General features: G+C 40.7%; 1 protein-coding gene across 1 annotated transcript in view; it reads right to left on the bottom strand.

The window, feature by feature from the left end:
- The window catches only part of LOC124607333, a 44,217-nt gene extending 20,044 nt beyond the window's left edge, over positions 1 to 24,173 (bottom strand). The window contains exons 1-4 of the mRNA XM_047139636.1: positions 24,109 to 24,173; positions 10,729 to 10,861; positions 5,250 to 5,380; positions 2,448 to 2,557 (exon numbers count right to left, since the gene is read on the bottom strand). Coding sequence (XP_046995592.1) covers positions 2,448 to 2,557; positions 5,250 to 5,380; positions 10,729 to 10,861; positions 24,109 to 24,168 — 434 coding nt within the window. The 5' untranslated portion in view covers positions 24,169 to 24,173. The remainder of the gene's footprint in view (positions 1 to 2,447; positions 2,558 to 5,249; positions 5,381 to 10,728; positions 10,862 to 24,108) is intronic.
- Between the last annotated feature and the right edge of the window lie 348 nt (positions 24,174 to 24,521).

Raw genomic sequence — 24,521 nt, 5'->3', positions numbered from 1 at the left:
TATTCACCATCGCATTTCATTTCGAGTTAGGGATATAATATTGTATTTCGTAGCTGTGAGCTCCATTTATCACATGCTAAAAAAAATCTTATCAGGTTCCCAGAAGCTCCAGGTGTTCACAGTTGAGCCAATAGGAACTTTCGCAGTCTATTTCTTCATACTTGTGTATTCTATAAAACAACTGTAAAAATGTTAGCAATCTTATATTTTGATTGTATGAAGTTTAAGAAAAAGACTGCTGATATTCCTCAATAACATTATCCCTGTAAATGTCTTGCACTTTGCAATTGCCGGAAGTGGTACATAAGGCTGAATTTTGTGGCCTTAAAAACAAAAATTCCTATCTTCTGTAGTTTCAAAATTCGTTTCACTGAAGATACCGTTACTGGTTTCATAGCCCAGGTGCCGAACACATAAGACGATTCTTTGGAGCACTTGTGGAGACAACCTGATTACTCCTTAACATATAACGCCAAAAAATGAAATTACGAAATCAGCTCGAAACCACAAAACATTATCAAAGAAACTCTTCAAAAAACCTAGTGCATTTTTTTCGTTTCATTACTAGAAAATAATCTACCTCATAAACACATATATCTAACCCCGGTTTGGTATTCATTTTATTGCTTCTTAAATATATACTTTTCGAAAAGTAGTAAACGACATCACAATTGTGACAACTATAAACTAGATGTGCTCTTAATAACTATTGCTACTGCAGAGCTGAAGTAGACATTTACTGCATCTTTGGCGCTAGATCCCAACATCCGATGGCCAGTGTGTGATCTCGGATGACGGGGCTGGGGGTGAGGAACGGAAGCGTTTCTGTCATGAAGAAGGGGATCAGGTGTTCGATTTTCGTCAAGGGCAATGGCGAAACGTACTGCTAATATAGGTTTCATAAACATCTGTAATGGAATGTGATGAATATAATTACTTACATGTATGAGGAAATGGAAAGTCCAAGTATTATTTGCAGACTAGAAAGTTGTGGTATCATATATATAGTTCTACTATGTAAATTCAGTTTTTATGTCAGTGTGAATTATTGTTAACTGAATGTACAGCCTTGTAATAAGACATTACAATGCTGTCTCCTCTAACTTACAGCAAGAAACAATATCTCCTTAGTTTAACAGTTTGCTAAATTCGTGTGTTACAGATAATGTATGGCCTTCCTCACAAATTAATAATAATAAGGATCAGTGGGGTAAAGCAGCACTCGCCCCCCTTCCCCCACCAAATCCTCCAACAATGAGATAGCCGATTTTTTTCCACAACCTTTGCCAAATTAAGCCAATGAAACTTCTGTAATGACCACGATTTGATCGTAGCACTAACCTGCAGCTTTCTTTACTTCCAAATAACCAACAGCTCAAGCTCGATATTGTTGAGACATATTGGTTGCGCTGGACTGAATCTTAATTCTTCTCTGTATTACTATCAACTAGGTTCAATATTTTCCGATACTTTATTCAGCGCGCTGCAATCTTTTTGCCCAGAAGCGTATGTTTAGGCTTGATATATTTCTCCTATTATGCCGTCATCATTGTCTGACAGTACAAACAGTACAGCCATTCTTCACGCTCTCTCACCATCTTCACCGTTAGCTTAAAGATACTGCAGTTCATTACACTGATAACACCCTGTAATATGTTGTTCTGGGCCTAGCTCTTAATTATTTCCAAGGATTTTTCCTTCTAAGATGTTTTATATTTATGAAGCTGTTATGTGAATTACAAATCCAGTTAATTTAATTTGTCTTCTCTCTACCATATTAATCAGTTCCCTTTCCTCTTTAATTGTTTTTAGTACTTGTGCATTAAATTTTCTTTCAGTCTGCAGGTTTTTGTGGCTCTTCTCCTTATCTGCATCTCTGCTGCCCCTATTTTTTTGTTTTCTTATTTCTCTAGGAAACTGTAGCTGAAAATGCCCAAAAAAAGTCTTCATGAATTCAGTTTTTGTTTTTGTATGTAAGTGGTTATTTGCTAATAAATTACTCTCTATCTCTAAAAGTGTTTGTTCATTACATTTCTTCTTATGACCTCCAGTATACACCTGTTGTCATATGTTGTTACATGCTACAAGTGTCAACATTTATTTACTTGTGTCAGTATCTTAGTTTCTGTGTTATATGTTTATGTTTGTCCTCACTTGTCTGTTCGATTTATCTGCCTCCATTGCTTTACTCTTGTTTGTGTATTTCTTTTTTCAGGTTGTCGTTGTCCAAGGCCTCCGACGCTGTATAACATAAATAATACTAGTTTTCGTGAGATTGATACTGACAAAAATCTCTTATGAAAATCTGACACTGGGAGTTTATTAACACTCCTTTTTTAAAAAAAAAACTGGGCATGAAATATTTGAACATCAAGTATATGCTTCATTACGAATATTGTCAAAGCATGTTTCGACATTTTAATTGATGACATGTTGGAGCAACAAACCTTCTGAGGCACTCTTCATCCACTTCAAACTTCGGGTTGTTGTTCGGGCAGATGAACATCTCGAAATAGCCATAGTGGTTAGCCGTCAGGTCCACCTCAACTTGAATCTCCTGAAGGTGAAATAAAAACATTTTTAAATAGATCATAAATGTAGTAGCAGTTTTAGTATAAACAATCCCAAATAGTTTACAAAATGTTACAATGTCTAAGACATTATCACGTATAGAGCCACTCTAAGCATCATTTTCTCCGTAAAATTTTTAATATTTGATTGTAGTTCGAATTAAACAAAACAAAACTTTGACATAGTGAACGTTAATTCGGCAAAAAAGCCTTAGCCTTAGGCTGAGTAATGTTTCCTGAATGAATCACTCACACCACAGCGTAAGGTATGCAGAAAACAAAGTTTTTGAAATGTTCTGTAAGAATATCTGCCAGCTACACTGCTCTTTAAATAATTTTTATTTTGTAAATTATTTTCGATGAACTCAGATATTGCCATTATCAGGTGCTCTGTAAATACGTAAGTCAGTAATGGTCTTAATATAATGGTTTGTAATTATGATCAGGAAAGTTATAATACATTCGTTTGGTGTTTTTACCTTACATGTCATACCGTTGCTGCAAGTCTTCGTTTTCTTTTTTTAGAATTATTAGGTTCTCCTCAGATAAACGTTGAGACGTGTATATGACTTTAGTCGGTTTTCATGTATGCTATTGTTCTCTTGACAGCTTGGATGACACTGGATTAGAGATATTAGATGTTTACACAGTTACCATTACAAGCAAGAGGTGTGTGTAAATTCGTTTGTTTTTAATTATTTTTATAAGTTTGCTTCTCATTATGTTGTTACCATGAATTTGTTTTGGTTTTAGTCGAGGTTCTATGTTACATTTTCATTGTTTGGTAATAATTTTTTTATTGTCTATCAATTGTGATGTTTTCTTGGTGTTATATCTTTGTTGTATACTCTTCACGCTGTTATCGCTAACACTATCGGTATGTATTATTCAGCCTCTGATTTATTACATTACCCATTTTCTTGCTTTATAATGTGAATTAAGTTTCCTATGTACTTTCTGCTTTTTAAGTCGGTTTGTTCATTCAATAAATTTGTGGGATTGTTGTATGCATGTCAATGCACCTCTGTTTCCTCAAGGATGTTTATGATTGCTCCCTTTTTCTTAACATGGAGTTCCAATCCTTCGTTCATGAGTTTTACGTCGTGTTTTTCTCTTTGTAGATGTTGGAAAAATGTAGATGGGTTGTTTTCACTTTCTATGGCGTGCTTTTTATATCTAGTGATGAAGTTTGTACCGATTTGTCCATTGTAGAACTTGTCGTAAGTGTTACACGAAATTTTGTAAAAAAAAAAAAAAAAATGAAGCGACGATATTACATGTACGATAAAAACGGCAAAGGAGTGTATTATAACTTTTCTAACCATACTATTATATTAAGACCATCACTTACATACGTATTTACAGGGCATCTGATGATGGCAATATGCTGAAAATGGCTCATCGTGAGTGATTTATAAAATAAAAACCGTTTAAAGAGCAGTGTAGCTGGCTAATATTCATATTAATCAAGTCATTAGAGGACATATTCTACACTGCGGACCCCACAGAACAAAATGAAATATTGTAGTTCAAAAGAAAAAAGATCAGAAAGTAAATGAAGGAACAATGGCTGAGAAGGGAGTGAGACAGGGTTGTACTCCATTCCCGCCGTTATTCAATCTGTATGTCGAACAAACAGTAAAGGAAACCAAGGAGAAATATGGTAAGGGAATTGAAGTTTAAGGAGAAGAAATAAATACTTTAAGGTCTGCCAATGACACTGAAGTTCTATTGGAGATAAAAATGGATGTGGAAGAACAGTTGAACAGGAACGGTAGTATCTTGAAAATATAAGATGAATATCAACAAAAGTAAAAGAAAGGTAATGCAGTGCAACTGTATTAAATCAAACTACTGTGATGGAATTGGATTAGAAAACGAGAACCTAAAAGTAGATGAGTTTTTCTATTTGGTCAGTAAAATAATTGATGATAATCGAGGTAGACAGGATGTGAAATGCGGACTGACAAAAAAGCTTTTGCTAAGAAGAGGAATTTAATGTCAAATACCAATTTAGCTACTGGGAAGTATTTTCTGAAGGTATATGCCTGGAGCGTAGCACTGTACGGAAGATAGGTACTTCAGATAATAAGTGAATAGAAATTTTTAAAATTTTGTGCCATAGAAGGATACTGGGGGCAAGAGTGGTAAAAGGAACAACAAATGAAGACATACAAAATCGCATTCGTGACAAAAGGAGTTTATGACATCTTGACCAAAATAAATATCGGGTGACAGGACATGGCATGAAGTGTCAAGGCATTGTCACTTTGATAACGGTAGGAAGTGTGGGGCCTATTAATTTAATACAGGAACCAAGGTTTGAAATACGGTAAGCAGGTTCAAATGGATGTAGGTTGCAGTAGTTACAGAGCTGAAGGGGCTTGCAGGGACTGGTATGAACGACTGCTTCAAAACATTACTTGGACTGAAGGCCACAAACAGCAACAAATTATGTAAGGAAATGGTGTGAAAAATACATGAGCTTCTTATAGAATTATCTGTGTATGAAACAAATTGAATTTCGAGAGAAATGACACAAGGAAATAAAGAAGGGGAATGAGTACTCCTGATATCTTGTGTCTTCTCTCATTAAACCATTTGCAGGTTTTCAGACGGTGTGTGGTATTTTCAAAGGTAAAATTTGTGCGAGCGTTCTCTTCTGTGTGTGTGCCATACCTGCCCGGTGACGTAGTTCCTGCTGATGACGCCTTTGCCGTAGAGCCCGCCAGCCTCGTGTGGGCGCGGCTTGGGCTCCCCGAAGCTGTCGCCGCAGAGGCCGCAGCTGCCGTTGTACTGCTGCCACTGCACTGAGCAGAACACCGCCGTGTTACATGTCAACAAGCTACACACGACACCGTTGCAAAACCAGCTTAATTTTGTCGTCCAGAAAGTGCGATTGTCTCCTCCGCTCACCTTCACTTTGGCTTACAGAAAGTTTTCTTTCTTTTCTAACAGGTCTTAAAAAGCTTAAATAATTAAATGAAACTTTCCTAACCTTCTTTCAACGTTTTTACAGAAATCGTGCACAGCAGCTAAGCCGTTCTTGTTAACTCGCTGCTGTGCATACTTTAGACAAGATTATCATCTTACACATTTATGGACCAGACTCTCGAGGAGTTCATCTGCTGCTCCGAAGTAAATAAAGTTACACCTTTCATCAAATGCAGTTGCTGATGCCCTTTTTTGTACCATAACCCAGTAATTAGAATTTAATTTGCGAGACAGTGAGGTTAGGTGTAACGATGGGTTGTCAAGTGCACCCTGCAGTGACGCCTGGGAAGACGTACACAGGTAAGCCAAAACATTACGACCACTGCCCACGGCGACGTTGGATGTCATCTTCTGGCGTTGCGGGCACGTGACGCGGTAACAGACGGGGTCACCCTAGCAAAGATATGGGCTGCAAATGGATAAATCCATTGAGATAAGCGACTTTGGCAAAGGACAGAGTATTATTACGCAGAACCTGTGAACGAGTATCTCTAACACGGCGAAGCTGGTCGAATGTCCACGTGCTACTGTCGCGAGCATCTACGGAAAGAGATAGACGGATAACGAAACTACCACTGGACGCCAAATGGTTGGACATCCAAGACTTTTCACAGAACGCGGGATACGGAGACTTGTCTCTCTGTAAAGTAGGACAGATGGTGATCTGTGACATCTTTGCCGAAAGAGCACAATGCTGGTGTACGCACAAGTATTTCGGGGCACACCGTACATTGTTGAACATGGAGCTCCGCAGCAGACCACCCCTACATGTTCACATGTTGATCCAACGATATCGTTAGCTCACATGTTGACCCAACGACATCGTCATTTACGGGACCATATACATTCGACCTTCGATTAAAAGAAACGTGTCAGCTCTTCGGATGAACCACATTTTTGCTTCAATAGTGACGCAAAACGTGCAGTACGCTAAGGATGGAGGTATTATGCTATATGAGACCCTCTCCTGCACTTGCATGAGATCTGTGGTAATCAAAGACACATTGGCACGCTGACAGCTATCAACCACCTGCATCCCTTCATCCTTGATATCTTCCCCAGCGGTAATGTCATCCTTCAGCAGCATAACTGTCCGCGTCTCGGAGTCGGAATCGTGTTACAGTGGTTCGAGGAGCAACATAGTGAACTCACGTTGATGTTTCGATGACGGAATTCGCCTGGTGTAATTCCTATGGAACCCATCTTTGTCGCTATTGGGCGCCACCACCGTATCGGCAAATCAGCGGCCCGTTATTTAAGCAGATTACCTGATCTTTGCGTGGACATCTAAAGCCACATACCTCCAAAAACCTGCCAACAAACTGCCGGATCCCTGATACGCAGAATCAGTACTTCTTTCGTCCCAAAGACGGACAAACAAGCTATTAAGCAGGTGGTCATAATGTTTTGGCTCATCAGCGTGCCAATAAAAAAGCAGCAATGCCGAATGAAATGGAATTATGTGTCATACCTATTGCTAATATTGTACTACACTACTGGCCATTAAAATTGCTACACCACGAAGATGACTTACTACAGACGCGAAATTTAACCGACAGGAAGAAGATGCTGTGATATGCTAATGATTAGCTTTTCAGAGCATTCACACGAGGTTGGCGCCGGTGGCGACACCTACAACGTGCTGACATGAGGAATGTTTCCAACCGATTTCTCATACACAAACACCAGTTGACCAGCGCTGCCTAGTGGAACGTTGTTGCCCGCATCTCGTGGTCGTGCGGTAGCGTTCTCGCTTCCCACGCCCGGGTTCCCGGGTTCGATTCCCGGCGGGGTCAGGGATTTTCTCTGTCTCGTGATGGCTGGGTGTTGTGTGCTGTCCTTAGGTTAGTTAGGTTTAAGTAGTTCTAAGTTCTAGGGGACTTATGACCACAGCAGTTGAGTCCCATAGTGCTCAGAGCCATTTGAACCATTTGTTTTGGAACGTTGTTGTGATGCCTCGTGTAAGGAGGAGAAATGCGTACCATCACGTTTCCGACATTGATAAAGGTCGGATTGTAGCCTATCGCGATTGCGGTTTATCGTAACGCGACATTGCTGCTCGCGTTGCTCGAGATCCATTGACTGTTAGCAGAATATGGAATCGGTGGGTTCAGGAGGGTAATATGGAACCCCCTGCTGGATCCCAACGGCCTCGTATCACTAGCAGTCGAGATGACAGGCATCTTATCCGCACGGATGTAACGGATCGTGCAGCCACGTCTCGATCCCTGAGTCAACAGATGGGGACGTTTGCAAGACAACAACCATCTGCACGAACAGTTCGACGACGTTTGCAGCAGCATGGACTATCAGCTCGGAGACCATGGCTGCGGTTACCCTACACGCTGGATCACAGACAGGAGCGCCTGCGATGGTGTACTCAACGACGAACCTGCGTGCATGAATGGCAAGACGTGCAGCAACGTCTCGATCCCTGAGTCAACAAATGGGGACTTTTGCAAGACAACAACCATCTGCACGAACAGTTCGACGACGTTTGCACCAGCATGGACTATCAGCTCGGCGACTATGGCTGCGGTTACCCTAGACGCTGCATCAAAGACAGGAGCGCCTGTGCTGGTGTACTCAACGACGAACCTGGGTGCACGAATGGCAAAACGTCATTTTTTTTTTTTTCAGATGAATCCAGGTTCTGTTTACAGCATCATGATGGTCGCATCCGTGTTTGGCGACATCGCGGTGAACATACATTGGAAGCATGTATTCGTCATCGCCATACTGGCGTTTCACCCGGCGTGATGGTATGGGGTGCCATTGGTTACACGTCTCGGTCACGTCTTGTTCGCACTGACGGCACTTTGAACAGTGGACGTTACATTTCAGATGTGTTGCCACCCGTGGCTCTACCCTTCATTCGATCCCCGCGAAACCCTACATTTCACCAGGATAATACACGAGCGCATGTTGCAGGTCCTGTACGGGCCTTTTTGGATACAGAAAATGTTCGACTGCTGTCCTGGCCAGCACATTCTCCAGATCTCTCACCATTTGAAAACGTCTGGTCAATGGTGGACGAGCAACTGGCTCATTACAATACGCCAGTCACTACTCTTGATGAACTGTGGTATCGCGTTGAAGCTGCGTAGGCAGCTGTACCTGTACACGCCATCCAAGCTGTGTTTGACTCAATGCCCAGGCGTATCAAGGTCGTTATTACGGCCAGAGTTGGTTGTTCTGGGTACTTATTTCTCAGGATCTATGCACCTAAATTGCGTGAAAATGTAATAAAATGTCAGTTCTAGTATAATATATTTGTCCAATGAATACCCCTTTATCATCTGCATTTCTTCTTGGTGTAGCAATTTTAATGGCAAGTAGTGTATTTGTTTCTTTGACAAAGATAGTGAAATATGTGTGCGGGGACTCCTGCTTTCTAAATTCTTTGCAATTGAACACACTCGTTACGATTTTCATATCAGTGCTCCATGAGGCTTCGGGTTGAGGTCCAAATGTGACAGAGTTGTGTTTATCGATCAGCCTAGTTAATAATTAACGACGAAGGTTTTTGTTCATACGAAGATTCTTCGGACACCGCCTATACATCAAGAGGCTACTAGACGCGAATATCAGATCGAAGTGTCAAACACAGCGTCACTGCGATGCTTTATGGTTAATAGTGACAATACACAGCATATGTATACAACGAAAAGTATGCCACTTTCGTTCGAGGATGCTCTACCAACCAGTCTCAGAGGAGTACTGTATTTCCAAAGAAACGACGTGCCGTTGGCTCGTTCACTGCTGAAAACATTCGTGCATTTGTGAGTGACATGCTTCGTTTCAACGAAAGAGCTCCATGCAATTATAATGTGACCATTTTACATGTAGATTATTTAGTATTATGTTGTTCTGACAACAGTAAAGTAGCGGTCAATCGGCAAATATTGATTTGCCTGAAAAACTGTGCACTGCTTTAAGTTTTCTTTAGCTTTATATGTACGTCGGTTAGTTATCCGATACAGACTCAGATTAGGCGAGTGTCGGAGAGTAAATCACTCATGGGTTCCTCGGAAGAGCCATCTCGAAATTCAATTTATTTAACGGTGGTACGAAAAAACTAAATCTGTAGGATCTTAGAGAGATTTTAACCTCACAACTGCGATACATTGCTAACTGGAACAACTGTTCGCGTTCAGGTGAATGTCATTATACAGAACACCCTTTGAATTTATGCAAACCAGAGCCATTTTTGTACAGCAAGTAGCGGGACTTTACGACGATGACATGTTGCGACAGCTGACTGATGTCTCGCTACTGACCATGCTTTACTCAAGTCGTCGATTATTGTGGTTTCTGATTACAAGTCTACATTCAGTTACTGATTCGATGATATTTTAGATGCTCTAAGGGACAGTCAAACGAAAATGAGACAGGTTAAGAAAGGTAAGGGAAATGTTTATTATTTCGAAATTAATCGCCATAATTTTTGATACATTTATCCCACTGCGAGACAAGATGGTCAGTGCTCTCATGAAAAAATCTCTCCGCTTGCGTATGGCATCATGATTGTACCCAGGAGTGCACCTCATCGTCCGAAGCAAACCACGGCCACGAATGTCTTTCTTCATGGCTCCAAAAATGGTGAAATCTCATGGGGAGGGATCGGTACGGTATGTATAATGTGTAAGGGTTTGCCAGCGAAACGTGTGCAGCGTAGTCGTAACAACTTCGTCAACATGTAGGTGGGCATTATCGTGCAACAGTTTGATACCATCCGTTTGCGTTTCTGGGCATTCAGACTTGAGGGCCCGCTGCAATTTTTGCATTGCGTCCATTTGCCGCTGTGCATTAATATTCGCGCCGTGTTCCAGAACTCAATCCGCAACGGACTCTTGCAGTCGAAGAAAACGGCCATCATGACTTTTTCGGAGCTGGCGTGCACGGCTTTAGTTGTTTTCAAAGGGGGTGAGTCCATATTCCCTCATTATAGGCTCTGACGTTCGCCCTCCGCCTCAAAATGAAGACACCATGATTCATCCCTCGAGACAGTACTCGACGGTAAACGATATTCTTCGTCGCGGTACCGTTCCAAGTTTTTAAATGATCACACCGCCATTATCTGGGTTCTTTTTTTGTTTAATTACCACCCACGTTTGTACCTTTTATGCCATTTTCAAGTGATCAGCACCATGAGAGAACTCACCGGTGAAGCCGCCGCAGTAGAGCTCGTTGTCGTTGTAGTTGACGGGTGTCAGGTAGCCGAACCTCCACATAGAATTCCTGGCAGGCGGGTCCATGAGGCGGGCGTGCGCCTCCACTCCAGGCTGCAGAGCCACCTGCGGGAGAGAGACATCCATCCTCCGTAAGCAATAGACCCGCTGGGACAGGTCGTGCAAAGTTCAGCGCGAGCGTCACACCGGACAGCTGCCGAGTGATAAGGTCTCTAACGTCGCTTCCCTACAGCAGACTAACAGTTATCATTTCTGCAACATTCTAGTCATGATTACATCTTACCATAAGTGACAAATTTACGACGTACGACGTAAATCATAATTTCCTTGTACCTACCAAGAAAGGCCAGAAATTCATTTGCGATCGGGCTCTTCATTTACATTTAGTAATATTCTTCCTTGCTTGTATACTACGTTAACACTAATACGGCACATGGGTCCTCAATAATAAACATACACCAGGTGGTTAAAATTAAACCTCCCCTATTTAATACGTTATAGCAAGAAAACTAATTACGAGTACCAGACTTGTTAGAATTCATGCCCAGAGTATGGGGTGCATGATTTCTATGTGTCATTTTGACACCGTTCAGTTCCAACTCTACCCACCAGGTGCCGTGATCAGTCATCGCGATTCACTGTCTCACACACCTGACCAGCCGCAGTGCACTTGTTGACGTGTCGACATGAGCTTTGACTAGAGGAAATGGGCATTGTGGTGAAGCTCTGTTATCAAAACAACGGTAATGCTGCAGCTGCATTTGAGAATATCGCCGGGGGAAGGGATTACGGAAGGATCCTCTTTTTCCACCTGCTGTGCGGAGTATCATGAAGAAGCCGGAATCAACTGGAGAACTGGGCGTCGCTCCGGGAACAGGCCGAAGACCTGTTGCACCACAGGTGGTTTGATGATATCGCTGTTGCTACGGCAGGCAACGCTGCCGGTCGTCAGGCAGTGCGCGTGCTGTGTCGCGACACTTGAACATCCCGTGGTCCACTGTAAGGAAGGTGCTTCGAACCATTCTCAAATGGTATCCGTACAAGATCCATATCGTACAGCAGCTTGCACCACACGACGCACAACGACGTGTTAATTTCGCTCTACACTTTCTCGCAAGGATTGAAGCTGACGAGGGCTAGCCCCGGACAATCCTTTGACAGACGAAGCTCATTTTCCTCTGATGGGTGAGGTTATCACACAAAATTGGCGAGTATGGGGATCTTCACTTCCAGTCACTTGGCATAAGGTTCCTCTGTATGGTGAACGTGTCACCGTCACCGTTTGGTGTGGCTTCACGGCTACGTTCATCATTGGCCAATTCTTTTTTTAGCGGTTTGGCGCTCAAGGACCAATAACGTGCAGTGTGACTGGTCAGTGTTACTGTGATATGCTTCCCCAGAATGTCACATTCGCTCTACAAGAGAGAGACGCATTGAACTCAAGAGTTCTAATGCAAGATGGGGCCCCACCGCACATCGCTCGTGAAGTTCACCTGTTTCTCCGAAACATATTTGGGAACGATCGAATTATCAGCCGATCGTTTCCAAATGTTTGGCCGGTACGATCCTCTGATCCCACTTCCTGTGATTTCTGGTCGTGGCGCTACCTGAATGGCAGGGTTTATCAGGGGAACATTCACTCTTGTTCTGATCTGAGGCGTAGCATATCAAGAGAGATATCCAGAATACCTAGACATATGCTTTGTTCTGCTGAACTGAAAGCAATCCTGCGCTCTTCTGGAGACAGCCACATTGTGCTCCTTTTGTAGCATTAATGATACTGGTATGTAATGGTATGATGTACTGTAGCAGCACATTAAAAGTGTTTCAATTGAATTGATTCTACATTGTTTCTCTTCCTCATGTCTTTGACATTGATGCTACCGTGTTTGGGCCTTTGACGATAAATAGTTTCCGTGTTAGAACGTGTTAAATAGGGAAAGTTTAATTATAACCACCCTGTACTAAGCTATACAGGAAGAGGAAGGTATGATACGCCACCCCAAATATACCCATTAAAAATAAATAAGCGTGTTTATAAATTATTTATACAAAAGAATTAATTTTGAAAAATTAAATAACTTACAGAAATGTTTGTTCTAACACTGCCTGCAGTTTATCTTCAAGTTTTATTTACAAACGTTCAATGTTTTGTAACACTACAAATGTTCCACCTGTAATCAGTTTCCTGCCAAATCCTATAAGCAAGACTTGATGTATGGTGGCAGCTGCTTGTGTTATCCGTTGTCCCAGCTCTTCGATGTTTTCCGCAAACGGGGGAAAAAACACTCTCTCTTTATTGCGTAACCTCATAAACAGAAGCCCATTGGGGTTCAGTTAGGTGATCGTGGTGGCTAAGATATTATTCCAACACGTCCAGTCCAAGTCGGCTCCTTCTTACGGAGATACTCGACAACTTCACCATGATGTCGTGTCACACGATGTTGCTGGAAAATGAATTATATGCCCAGGTCCTGTTGTAACTGAGGCATTAGATAATGTTCAAGCATGTCCAAGTACGATATGCCATTTATAGTTGACGCGGCAAGAAAGATAAGATATCTGTGATATACAGCCAGTTTCGGGGGAACGGTAGTAGCAATTGATATCAGTTTTTGTTTGAGGTCGTGGCTTGCGATATTTAGCCCTGAATTGTCTCCGAACTGTAGAAGTGGATTTGGAATCATGAAACCATAAACAACACTGCGCACACTCTGCGCCGTTGTACGACTCCATGATGACATTTGCAATAACACATTCGGACATGCCATCTAGCGGGAAAGTCGGGAAATAACTGTGTTAGGTGGGAATAAAACTCGCATTCAATGCGGTATCAGACATTTCAGTAAGTTACTTGCCCTTCTCAAAATTGTAGCTAACTTTTGAATAACTACTTTATAAATATTCCGTATACCGAAGTGTAGTTTTCGGTACCATATAGCAGACAGTATGGTGAAGTACGAAATTTTCGGAAATGTTTATAAACATTTACAGCCGACAAATTGTGAAAGCGACTTTGTGCTCAAAATTGTTACGTCGAGTATTGATAACTGCTACAAAGTGATGCCGGACAGAAAATACTGCACTTCAGTCTCACACAGCACAGGCCCGTGCTATACGGCGTTTAAAGTCTTCACGAGTTTCCATGCAGAAACCTTACTTCACAAAAACTGACGTACGGTCTTCTGCCTGCGTTGTCTGTCTTAGATTATCGGTATGCGATGGATAGTTTTAATATTTTTCGCATTTTACAAATGACATAATACGACACCGTAAGCTGCTGCTAACACCCGATAATTGTCTTAGATCGAAACCGTCGCACTTCTAAGAATAATTTAAACAGCAGCTAATAGTATTATGTAAGTGTTATATAAGTTTACAAGAGCTGAAGAACACAAAAAATAAAATCTAAAGATGGTACTGCACGATAAAACCACACAGGTTATAACTATAGATATACACGATGTCTCTCCTAACTGTCGTCATGCGCTTTGTCTGATGTTTTGGCAGATATCTGGAATTTCATTTTTGCAACGTGAAGCTGGAGTCAGTCCAAACGAATACGGCTCATCACGTCTAGCATGAGACGCCCAGCACCGATAGAAAGCGTTGGTTTCTTTCCCGTTACAAACAAAATGATTTTTAAAGTGGGTTTTTACGTGCCCATTCGACAGAGCAGTTCCATATTAGTCTAGTGTGATGTTCCTTTTATAGATGTGAATTACCAGTGACATCAAAACAAGAAAACTAGCGATCACTCCATCAGCAACAGCAGCGCCCTGACCCATGATGGCTGCTACCGCCTTGCAGAAGTCGCTACTAGGGTACTTATTATTCTTCGCATTTTACTGTTCCTGTTACGCATATGGATAAAAGAAATAACGCAGTAGAGCTAGCCTAATCTGGGGTATATCTGTCGAATGGGCACTAAAATTCCAAATCAAAAATCGGTTTGTTTGTAATGGGAAACAAACCAATGCTTTCCGCCGATGGTAAGCGTCGTATGAAAGACTTGATCAGTGGGCTTTATTTGCGCTGTCTCCGGCTACACATTGCATCAAAGAAATTGCAGACATCTGCTGAAACGCTGTAGAAAATGCGCATGACTATTCGTAGTAGAGACACCCGGTGTTTGGAACCTAGACGGTCAACAAAAACTTTGTTTTCAACTACTTATTTTGATTCCACCTATAGATAAAAGTTCGGAGATGTTAAGGGTGGTAAGACGGCAGACCATTTTGTGTTTCCCCGATTGCCGATCCAATTACATCCAAATGTTCTGTTAAGAAAGTACGAAATCGTCAGTGCAGACAGGCCAGGATACTCACTATGTTGGTACCTCGTTGACTGCTTTATGTGCCTTACCATAGCTGCGACAACATCTATATATATAAAACAAAGTCGGGTTTGTTACAACACTTATAACTCGAGATCTGCTGGACCAATTTTCATGGTTTTTGATTTGTTGGATTTGTCTCCGCCCCGAATAGCAGAATACATCTTAAAAATAATGAAAAATTGACGAATAAAAATTTTCATGGTTTTTGATTTGTTGGATTTGTCTCCGCCCCGAATAGCAGAATACATCTTAAAAATAATGAAAAATTGACGAATACTTGAAAAATGCGTTATTTTCCCTAAAAGTTCTTTAGTTTCGGAGCTGTCTTATTTTTTTGTCAAAATCTGTAAGTAATGATTGACATTTATGCATGCGTTCATAAACTATTTAAAATGGATGAATAAACTATTATGTGTATTTTTTTTAAAAAAAATTGAAAAATATTACGCGTGCGTTCAGAAATGTGTAATGAATACTTAATCATTTCAATAAATGCTCATTTGTTTATTACATGTCAAACATTTGTTGTCCAGTCCTGTCAAATACTGTAACAACTATTTATGTGTGCGTTCAGAAATTTATTTTGTGTAAAATGTCTCGAAAGTTCAGGTAGTTACTGTTATATTTGTTTGTTTTAGACATTAATTTGTGTAAATTATTTATTAAATTAATTAAAGATTTATTCTACAGGTTAACAAAAGTGTAAATGTCTTTTCATAGGTTGACTATGATTTTTCTTTATAAGCTATTGTCTATGTCTCGATTGTTTTATGCGGTTTTGTGCGAGTGCATATTCAGTATTACTATTAATAAAAATGCCGCGTCCTAGAAGATCTAATCTTCCCCAGCGGAGCCGTAATGCAATTAGGCAACGGAATATCGCGAGTCAATTATCTGACGAAGAACGAGAAATTGCCCGAGAAGAGCGCCGCGTTAGGATGGAGCAAAGAAGGGCCTTAATTCGTGCTTCTCAAACACAAGAGCAAAGAGACGCAGCCCGTGAAGCGGCTAGATTAGAAACGAGAAATCGTCGAGCTTATCGTACAGATGAACAGAGGAATAATCTTTGAAGTGCAAGCAGAAATGATTCAAGTATTGATTTGAATCGAGCAGCGTTTCAATATGATTGCACCATCGACTACAGCTTGCATCGTTTAGTTTGCATTGGTCCAATCGACGTTGTTTGCCAGCATTGTGGCGCATTGAAGTTTGCTGGTGAAACGCCTGGTTTGTGCTGCCTTAGTGGTAAAGTGACATTGCCATTAGTGGTCCCGCCACCAGAGCCATTGCGTTCCCTGCTTTATGGCGAAACACTAGAATCACGACATTTTCTAGCGAACACTCAAAAATACAATGTCTGTTTCCAAATGACTTCATTTGGGGCGGAAATTATCGAAGAACACGGATATAATCCGACATTTAAGGTAATTTACGTTAAAAACTTTATTTTCTATGATTGTAAAAAAAATTTGGAATGTAGTTTGTTAGATTTCTGTATTTGTCTCTAAAATAAAAATGGTATGTTATTATTTGAAAAAAAAAGTGTTTGTAAATCTAACTATAACTATGGCTTTGAATTTACAGATTCAAGGCCAGATTTGCCATCGCATTGGATCATTGCAACCTATTGAAGGTGCACAGCACAAATTCTTGCAAATATACTTCATGGGCAATATGGAAGAACAACTTGACCGGCGTCAAGGGATCAACACAGCTACGAAAAGAGCAATTCTCCAAGATTTGCAGCAAATGCTTCATGAACATCATGCGTTGGTCAGGCTGTTCAAGACTGCTTTAGAGCGCATGCCAAGTGATGACTACAAAGTTGTAATCAGAGCAAATAAAAGACCAGCTGGAACACATGAACGCACATTTAATGCTCCAACAATCGATGAAGTGGCAATCCTGATTGTTGGTGAAAACTTGGAAACACGTTATATTGTGCTTACACGACGCAATACTGGGCAACTACAAAGAATATATGAAACACACCGTTCATATGTCGCGTTACAATACCCGCTGATGTTTTGGCAAGGAGACGATGGATATCACTTTAATATCAAAATGATTAATCCATTGAATGGTAAGATCAATATCATTGTTTTCATTTTAACTTGATATACATTTTATTCTGTTTGCTTTTGGTACACAAAAAAAGTTGTCACTCCTAATTTAGTAGAGAGTAGCTGTAAGAGTCGTTAACCTATTAGGGGTTCTAAAATACAATTTTTACTGCATTTGTTTCAGGTGAGGAAACTACCAAGAAGGTTAGTTCGATGAATTATTACGCATATCGTTTGATGATTCGTGAAAATTCTGACAATTATTTGTTGCGATTTCGTCGACTGCTTCAACAATACTGCGTTGACATGTACGTTAAAATCGAAACGGAGCGCGTGACTTTCATCCGGTTGAATCAAGCTAAATTGCGTTCGGAAGAGTATATTCATTTACGCGATGCACTAAGCACAGAAGGAGATTCAGAAAATGTTGGTCGATTGACTATTTTACCAGCGACATACACAGGTAGCCCGCGTCATATGCATGAATATGCGCAAGATGCAATGACATATGTTCGTCATTATGGTCGGCCAGATCTATTCATTACATTTACATGTAATCCGAAATGGATGAAAATTATTCAATTGCTGCTTCCCGGACAAACATCAAGTGATCGACACGACATCACCGCACGGGTTTTCAAGCAAAAAATTCGGTCACTAATAAATTACATTGTTAAGCAACACGTCTTTGGGATTACTCGATGCTGGATGTATTCAGTCGAATGGCAAAAACGAGGCCTACCGCATGCTCACATTCTAATTTGGTTAGTAGACAGAATTCGGCCAGATCAAATAGATGACATCATATGTGCGGAGATTCCTGCTCCTGAAACCGATCCAGACCTACATGATGTTGTAATCACGAATATGATTCATGGACCATGTGGCACTATCAACCGCCAATCACCGTGCATGGTCGACGGCAAGTGTTCCAAACGGTATCCGCGAAAATTCACGGCAGAGACCATTACAGGCAACGATGGTTATCCATTGTATCGGCGTCGATCGCCCGATGATAATGGTAGAACTATCACAACTAAAGTGAAAGGAAACGATTTCATAGTTGACAACAGTTGGATTGTTCCACATTCGCCACTTCTTTCCAAAACATTCAAGGCACATTGTAATGTTGAGTATTGCAATTCGGTCAAATCTATTAAATACATTTGCAAATATGTCACGAAAGGGAGCGACATGGCGGTTTTTGGTATCCAAACATCCAATATCAACGATGAAATCACGCGCTATCAAGTTGGTAGATATGTGAACTGCAATGAAGCAATTTGGCGTATATTCTCATTCCCTATTCACGAACGTTATCCCACTGTTGTACATTTGGGGGTGCATCTAGAGAACGGTCAGAGAGTATATTTCACAGCGTCGAATGCTGCTCAACGTGCCGAAACACCTCCAGCGACAACACTGACCAGTTTCTTTGCGATTTGCAAAAACGATCCGTTCGCACGAACGTTGCTTTACTCGGAAATGCCACTTTATTACACTTGGAACGCTACATCGAAGAAATTTCAACGTCGGAAGCAAGGCGATGCAGTTCCTGGTCATCCAGATATGCGTTCTGCTGGTGCTCTTGGTCGTATTTATACAGTTCATCCGAAGAATGATGAATGTTTCTATTTGCGGTTGTTGCTGGTGCATGTTCGAGGGCCAACATCATTTGAATCACTACGAACTGTTAATGGTATAGTGTGTCCCACATTTCGTGCAGCATGTCAAGAGCTGAATTTGCTTGAAAACGATACTCATTGGGACACGACAATCGCTGAAGCAATTATTTCTGCATCTCCAAGTCAGATACGCACATTATTTGCTATCATCATTTCGACATGCTTCCCATCGAACCCACGTGACCTGTGGAAAAAATACAAAGATAACATGTCAGAAGACATTTTATATCGAATTCGTGTCAGCTCAAGAAATCCCGATCTTGAGGCGAATGAGGAGATGCATAACCAGGCTTTGCTCTTGATCGAAGATATGTGTTACCTCATGTGCGGCAGTTTGTTAGTTAGGTTAGGAATGCCAGCGCCAGATCGCGGAATGAATGACGCATTTAATAGAGAGTTGGAACGTGAACGTGAATATGATCCACATGAACTAATCCAATCAGTTCAAACGAATGTACCACTGTTGAATCCTAAGCAGAAGGAAGTCTATGATACACTGATTAATGCAATTGATGATGGAAATGGTGGCTTATTTTTTTTTTGGATGCCCCCGGTGGAACTGGGAATACATTCCTCATGTCATTGATTTTGGCCACTGTACGTGCGAGATCCGAAATTGCGGTAGCAATTGCTTCTTCTGGAATAGCGGCCACATTGTTAGACGGATGCCGTACGCCTCACTCAGCGTTAAAATTGCCATTAAACCTACAAACTACTGAACAACCGACATGTAACATTTCGAAACACTCCGCAATGGCCAAAGTTTTAGTAGCATCAAAAATCATCATATGGGACGAATGCACAATGGCGCACAAACGCGCATTGGAAGCACTAGACCGAACATTAAAAGATCCGCGCAATGACTCGAGATGTTTTGGTGATTCAATGATTTTATTATCTGGCGATTTCCGACAAACACTACCGGTAATTCCAAGATCTACTGCTGCCGACGAAATACACGCTTGCCTCAAAGCATCAAATCTGTGGCGATATGTAAACAAACTTCAACTGTCTGTAAATATGAGAGTTGCATTGTTGAACGATCTATCTGCTGATGATTTCTCGAAGCAATTGCTGACTATCGGTAATGGCCGTGTTCCTGTTGACGAATCGAACGGTTTGATTTCATTTCCTCCAAATTTTTGCAATTTGTCTCATCAAAAGACGAGCTTATCAACAAAGTATTTCCGGATATCATTGCTAACCACAAAAATACTAAATGGTTAAGTAAGCGAACAATTTTGGCGGCTAAAAATAAAGATGTAGATGACCTCAATTTTATAATTCAAAATCAAATCGTAGGTACTCTGTATTCATTCAAATCTATCGACTGTGTAACAAACGAAGAAGAAGCCACTAATTATCCAACTGAATTTTTGAACTCCTTGGATGTGCCTGGTTTACCACCGCACAATTTACAACTGAAGGTTGGCTCGGTAGTCATCGTGCTTAGAAATTTAAACCAACCAAAATTGTGCAATGGAACGCGTTTGGTGATAAGAAAACTGATGAGCAATGTGATTCACGCGTCGATACTTAAAGGAAAATTTAAAGATGAGGAAGTTCTTATTCCAAGGATTCCGATGATCCCAACAGATATGCCCTTTGAGTTTAAACGAATTCAATTCCCGATTCGTCTTGCCTTCGCCATGACGATCAACAAATCACAGGGCCAATCCTTGACTATTTGTGGCCTCAATCTAGAAAATGCGTGTTTTTCTCATGGTCAATTGTACGTGGCATGCTCACGTGTCGGCAAACCATCCGCATTATTTGTTCCTGCGCCTGACCAAAAAACAAAGAATGTCGTTTACCACAAGGTGCTTGAATGAAAATCCGATTAATGAATTAATCAGAGTGTATCCCAACCTGCACAACATAGTTTTCAATGATTTTTTTCTGACATGTGTTTGAAATACTTAATTATTTTTATTTTTTAAATTTTTATTCTCATTCTGTATGTATTCATCATCATTCATCAAAATAAAATACTTTTATAATTCTATCTATATTAATATTATTTTGTATCATTGTATTACGTTCATCAAAGCCTAAATTAGTTCAGCTAAAAGGTAACACGACATTCATTGACTGTTAGGCGGTACGAAGTTCGCCGGGTCAGCTAGTACTAAATATGACAGTTAAATACACAGACTAGTGTTGCTGCCGGCAAAAAGAGGCCTCCCGCGGCAAGTTTGAAGATGTTTGTTTCAGTTGGCGTTTTACCCACCTTGAGCTCGAAGGAGTACTGTTATACGTCACTCAATCTTGCTGTACGTGTGGAGCAACGAGTTAACCTCAAAACTGCAACACGAGCTAACGCTTGTTAAGGAAAATGTGCGGAAATGAAGGTTTATCGTAAACAGCAGCTCTTCACTGGTTCGAAAGGTTTATGAAGGGACTGGAAACGACCGAAGGTGATCCTCGTTCTGGACGACCACGAACATCAAAAAACACTGAGACAGTTCGTAAAACTCATTCGCGCAAATCCTTGTCTGACTGTCCGAGGTCTTGCTGAAATCTCGGAAATGAACAGAGAAAGTGTACGTCAAATTTTACGTGAACCACTCAACATGCATAAAGTTTGTCCAAAAATGATTCCATTGTGCCAGCCGATACCGTCTTATCCGTAGGGGCATTCTTCTCGAAATACATCACCATATTGGACCACCCACCATAGTAGAATGACCTATCACCGCGTTGGACCACCCACCACAGTAGCTCGACCTGACCCGCTACGAGTTTTTTCATTTCCTTAAGTCAAATCAGGGCTTAAGGGGACAAGATTTGACAGCGTGAAAGCGGTGGAAGCAAAAGCTGACAGAAGTGAACTTCCAGCACTGCTCTGAACGACGGAAAAATCGTATGGAACGTTGATGGGATCACCCAAGAGGATGCTCAATAATTTTTTTTTTTTTGCAACACCAGTCCGGTTGTTTAACTGACACACCTCATATCTGTTAGGAACGGTAGATACCTGTCATATCAATAAAACAGGTAACAAAGGTACGATTGTTCAAAATCTCTCACGTTGACAGAACAAAGTCGTCAACGGAGGATTAACGTACGTTGGCCTGGTTTCAGATTGTTGTCCTCACCGTTTCAGGTGAAATCGGGCGTTGGTCCATCATTTGCGACTCACGAGGTATGACACACGGTTAAAATATGATAACACACAGAACCAATGCTTATATCGTTCACGGACACACGGTGCATACAGCTTCTTTCCCTTAGGTTAACTGACAGCTGCGGTGACAAGAAAGGGAATCCAGCCATAAGACTAACGGTAAGTTTGCCAGTTGGAAACAGCGGACTCAGTACGGCGGAATAACGCTGACAAGGAGAGATTTCATTCTTTATTCTTCCGGGTTCTTTACAAACTTCTTTGTATTTGCAGACACGGATTGTGAGTGTCTGGCATTGTCATGACACAACCGCACAGTTCCTCTAACACGTTGGTGACATTCGCTATATACGAAAACCATATCCACTGTTTAGATTGACGTATACATTGTGAAAGACTGACAAGTTTCACGAGCGGGTTGTCTGATTGCTGCAACAGCAGAGCGTAGATTATTGAGCTTTAATTGCAGTGACAAATTTGCATATCATATATGAATTACGTATTTGGTTCTATCTGGTACAACAGCCTGATGATAGGACCATAGTGTGTGACACATTATCTTGATATTAGCTGATCAAGTCCCACACGTGTTGTGTCATTCAAATCCTCTTTCCAATGCACGTGAAAAGTCTCGCTTTGTGGCTTCCTTATAGTTGTTTGTTTTATTATTTTATCGCACTTTTATTCACACCCTGAGACCAATCTCAAGTGTTATTACCTGATTAGTTCCAGTTCTGGCATGATAGTTGCACTTGTTGTTTTAGTTCTTTATACCATTTGTGTACAGGCACGATGAACCACATGTAAGCATTTAGGGGCTATTTTTGTATCAATGGATTCATTAATGTATTACATGTTACTCTTGTACTTTTTAGGACCGCAGCAATATGCTTTGTGCATACTATTGACACTCGCAGATTATCCTATAGTTATAAGTATGTACTATTTTTTATCTTTAAATTTTAAAACTATTTGTTCTTGAATTTTAATGTTCTTATCTAACTTCTACTTGTTTGTGGTATGTTTTTCTGTACAGCCTTCTGAAGAAGGGCACTAAGTCCCTAAAGGTTAAGGAAATAAAACTCCTCTTAGCAACTGTTCGCTGATTATTTTGATTTTTAAAACGTATACAGTTTCATTAAAATGCCGGTTTCATACTTCGGCACTAAAAACGTTAACAATTGCGTCTGTTAGTCAGATAGTTTGCAACATTGTCCGCAATAGATTAGCGGCAACCTCACCTCGTAATACTGTATTTCCTCGTTCCGATTATATTTTTGGTCGCCTGTTTTAGGTGCCTCTCCCAGTATAAAATGTAATATGCTAACAATATGGGTAGTGCCAAAAAGTTAGGTTAAACTATATGTGTAAGTGCAAACAAAAAGTATGCAAAACTTCTGGCAGAGGGAATAACTTCTCAATCATTTAAAAGTGAAACTGGCGTATTACTACTGCGGGCACCAGTTCAATTTTCTCCTAAGTAGAGCCAAGACGATGGCTTGCGTAACAGAAAAAATCTTAGGAACCAAAAAATTTCGACAACCAGTAAAGCTCTACAGAGAAATGTGAAATTTTAATTTAAATCTGTTAGCTTTCAAGAAACATTATAATATGCTCCTCTCGGTAGTGATTAGATCTCTCGTCACTAATCGTTCACAGACTTTCACAATTTGAAATGTGTCATTGTAGAACATTCTGAATGTGTCTATACGCTCACAATTAAAAGCTGTTCATATTTTTTTATACTTTCACCAAATGTATTGTCCATGTGTCTGCCACTTACAGAAGAAATATCAACATATAACTTTAAAGTTACCTTAGTTCTCACTGTCGTTTCTGGTGGCCCTTTAACAGGAAGGTGAGTTTTAAAAACTACACTCATTTCCGCCCACAATATGCCAAAATACGCTGCTGAAGGTGTTGTGTCACAATAAGACTCATAAATTTGAGAAGTCGGTGTCAGACTTCATCCATTGACTTTATTGTAGACGTGGTAAACAAAGACAAAACTGTCGTATTTGCAGCCAGCGTTCGACTAAACGATGAGACAGAAAAAGCAATAATGGACCATCGAAAGAATTCTATGGCACCGAGTTTCTGAAGATGTTCACTTGGAACTAAACAGTAAGTAAACTACGCACCTGAAGCAACAGCAACACGACGGCCAGGACCTCAAGGTGCCGACATCTATGGAGGTGCATCGTGGTTTCTGAAACCAAAGAAAATGATTGCTTAGTAAATGGCGGAATATGAAGGACAATTTTAAGAAAAATTACAACATAAAATTGATAAAAGGCATGACGCACAGTCTTAAATATATTTTTGACAGCATATATTGGAATTAAATTAATGAACAGTTTCGATATTTAACTGATAAGAAACATTAAGTAAAAATATAAAGCAGGAAAAATTTTGATAGTACAGTTCATTACCGCCCCTGGTCAGTGGTCACTCATACCAGTTACACAATGCTAATGGGTACAGTCGAGGGAGGAAGATGAAAGGAGATACGGACTTTCGATTCTGTCATCATTGAGATCTTTGTCGAGAACGC

The sequence above is a fragment of the Schistocerca americana genome, chromosome 1 (genome assembly GCF_021461395.2).
Source record: "Schistocerca americana isolate TAMUIC-IGC-003095 chromosome 1, iqSchAmer2.1, whole genome shotgun sequence".
Taxonomy (NCBI): domain Eukaryota; kingdom Metazoa; phylum Arthropoda; class Insecta; order Orthoptera; family Acrididae; genus Schistocerca; species Schistocerca americana.
The sequence above is the reverse complement of the archived record's forward strand: the minus strand, read 5'-3'. Positions and strand labels throughout refer to the sequence as shown.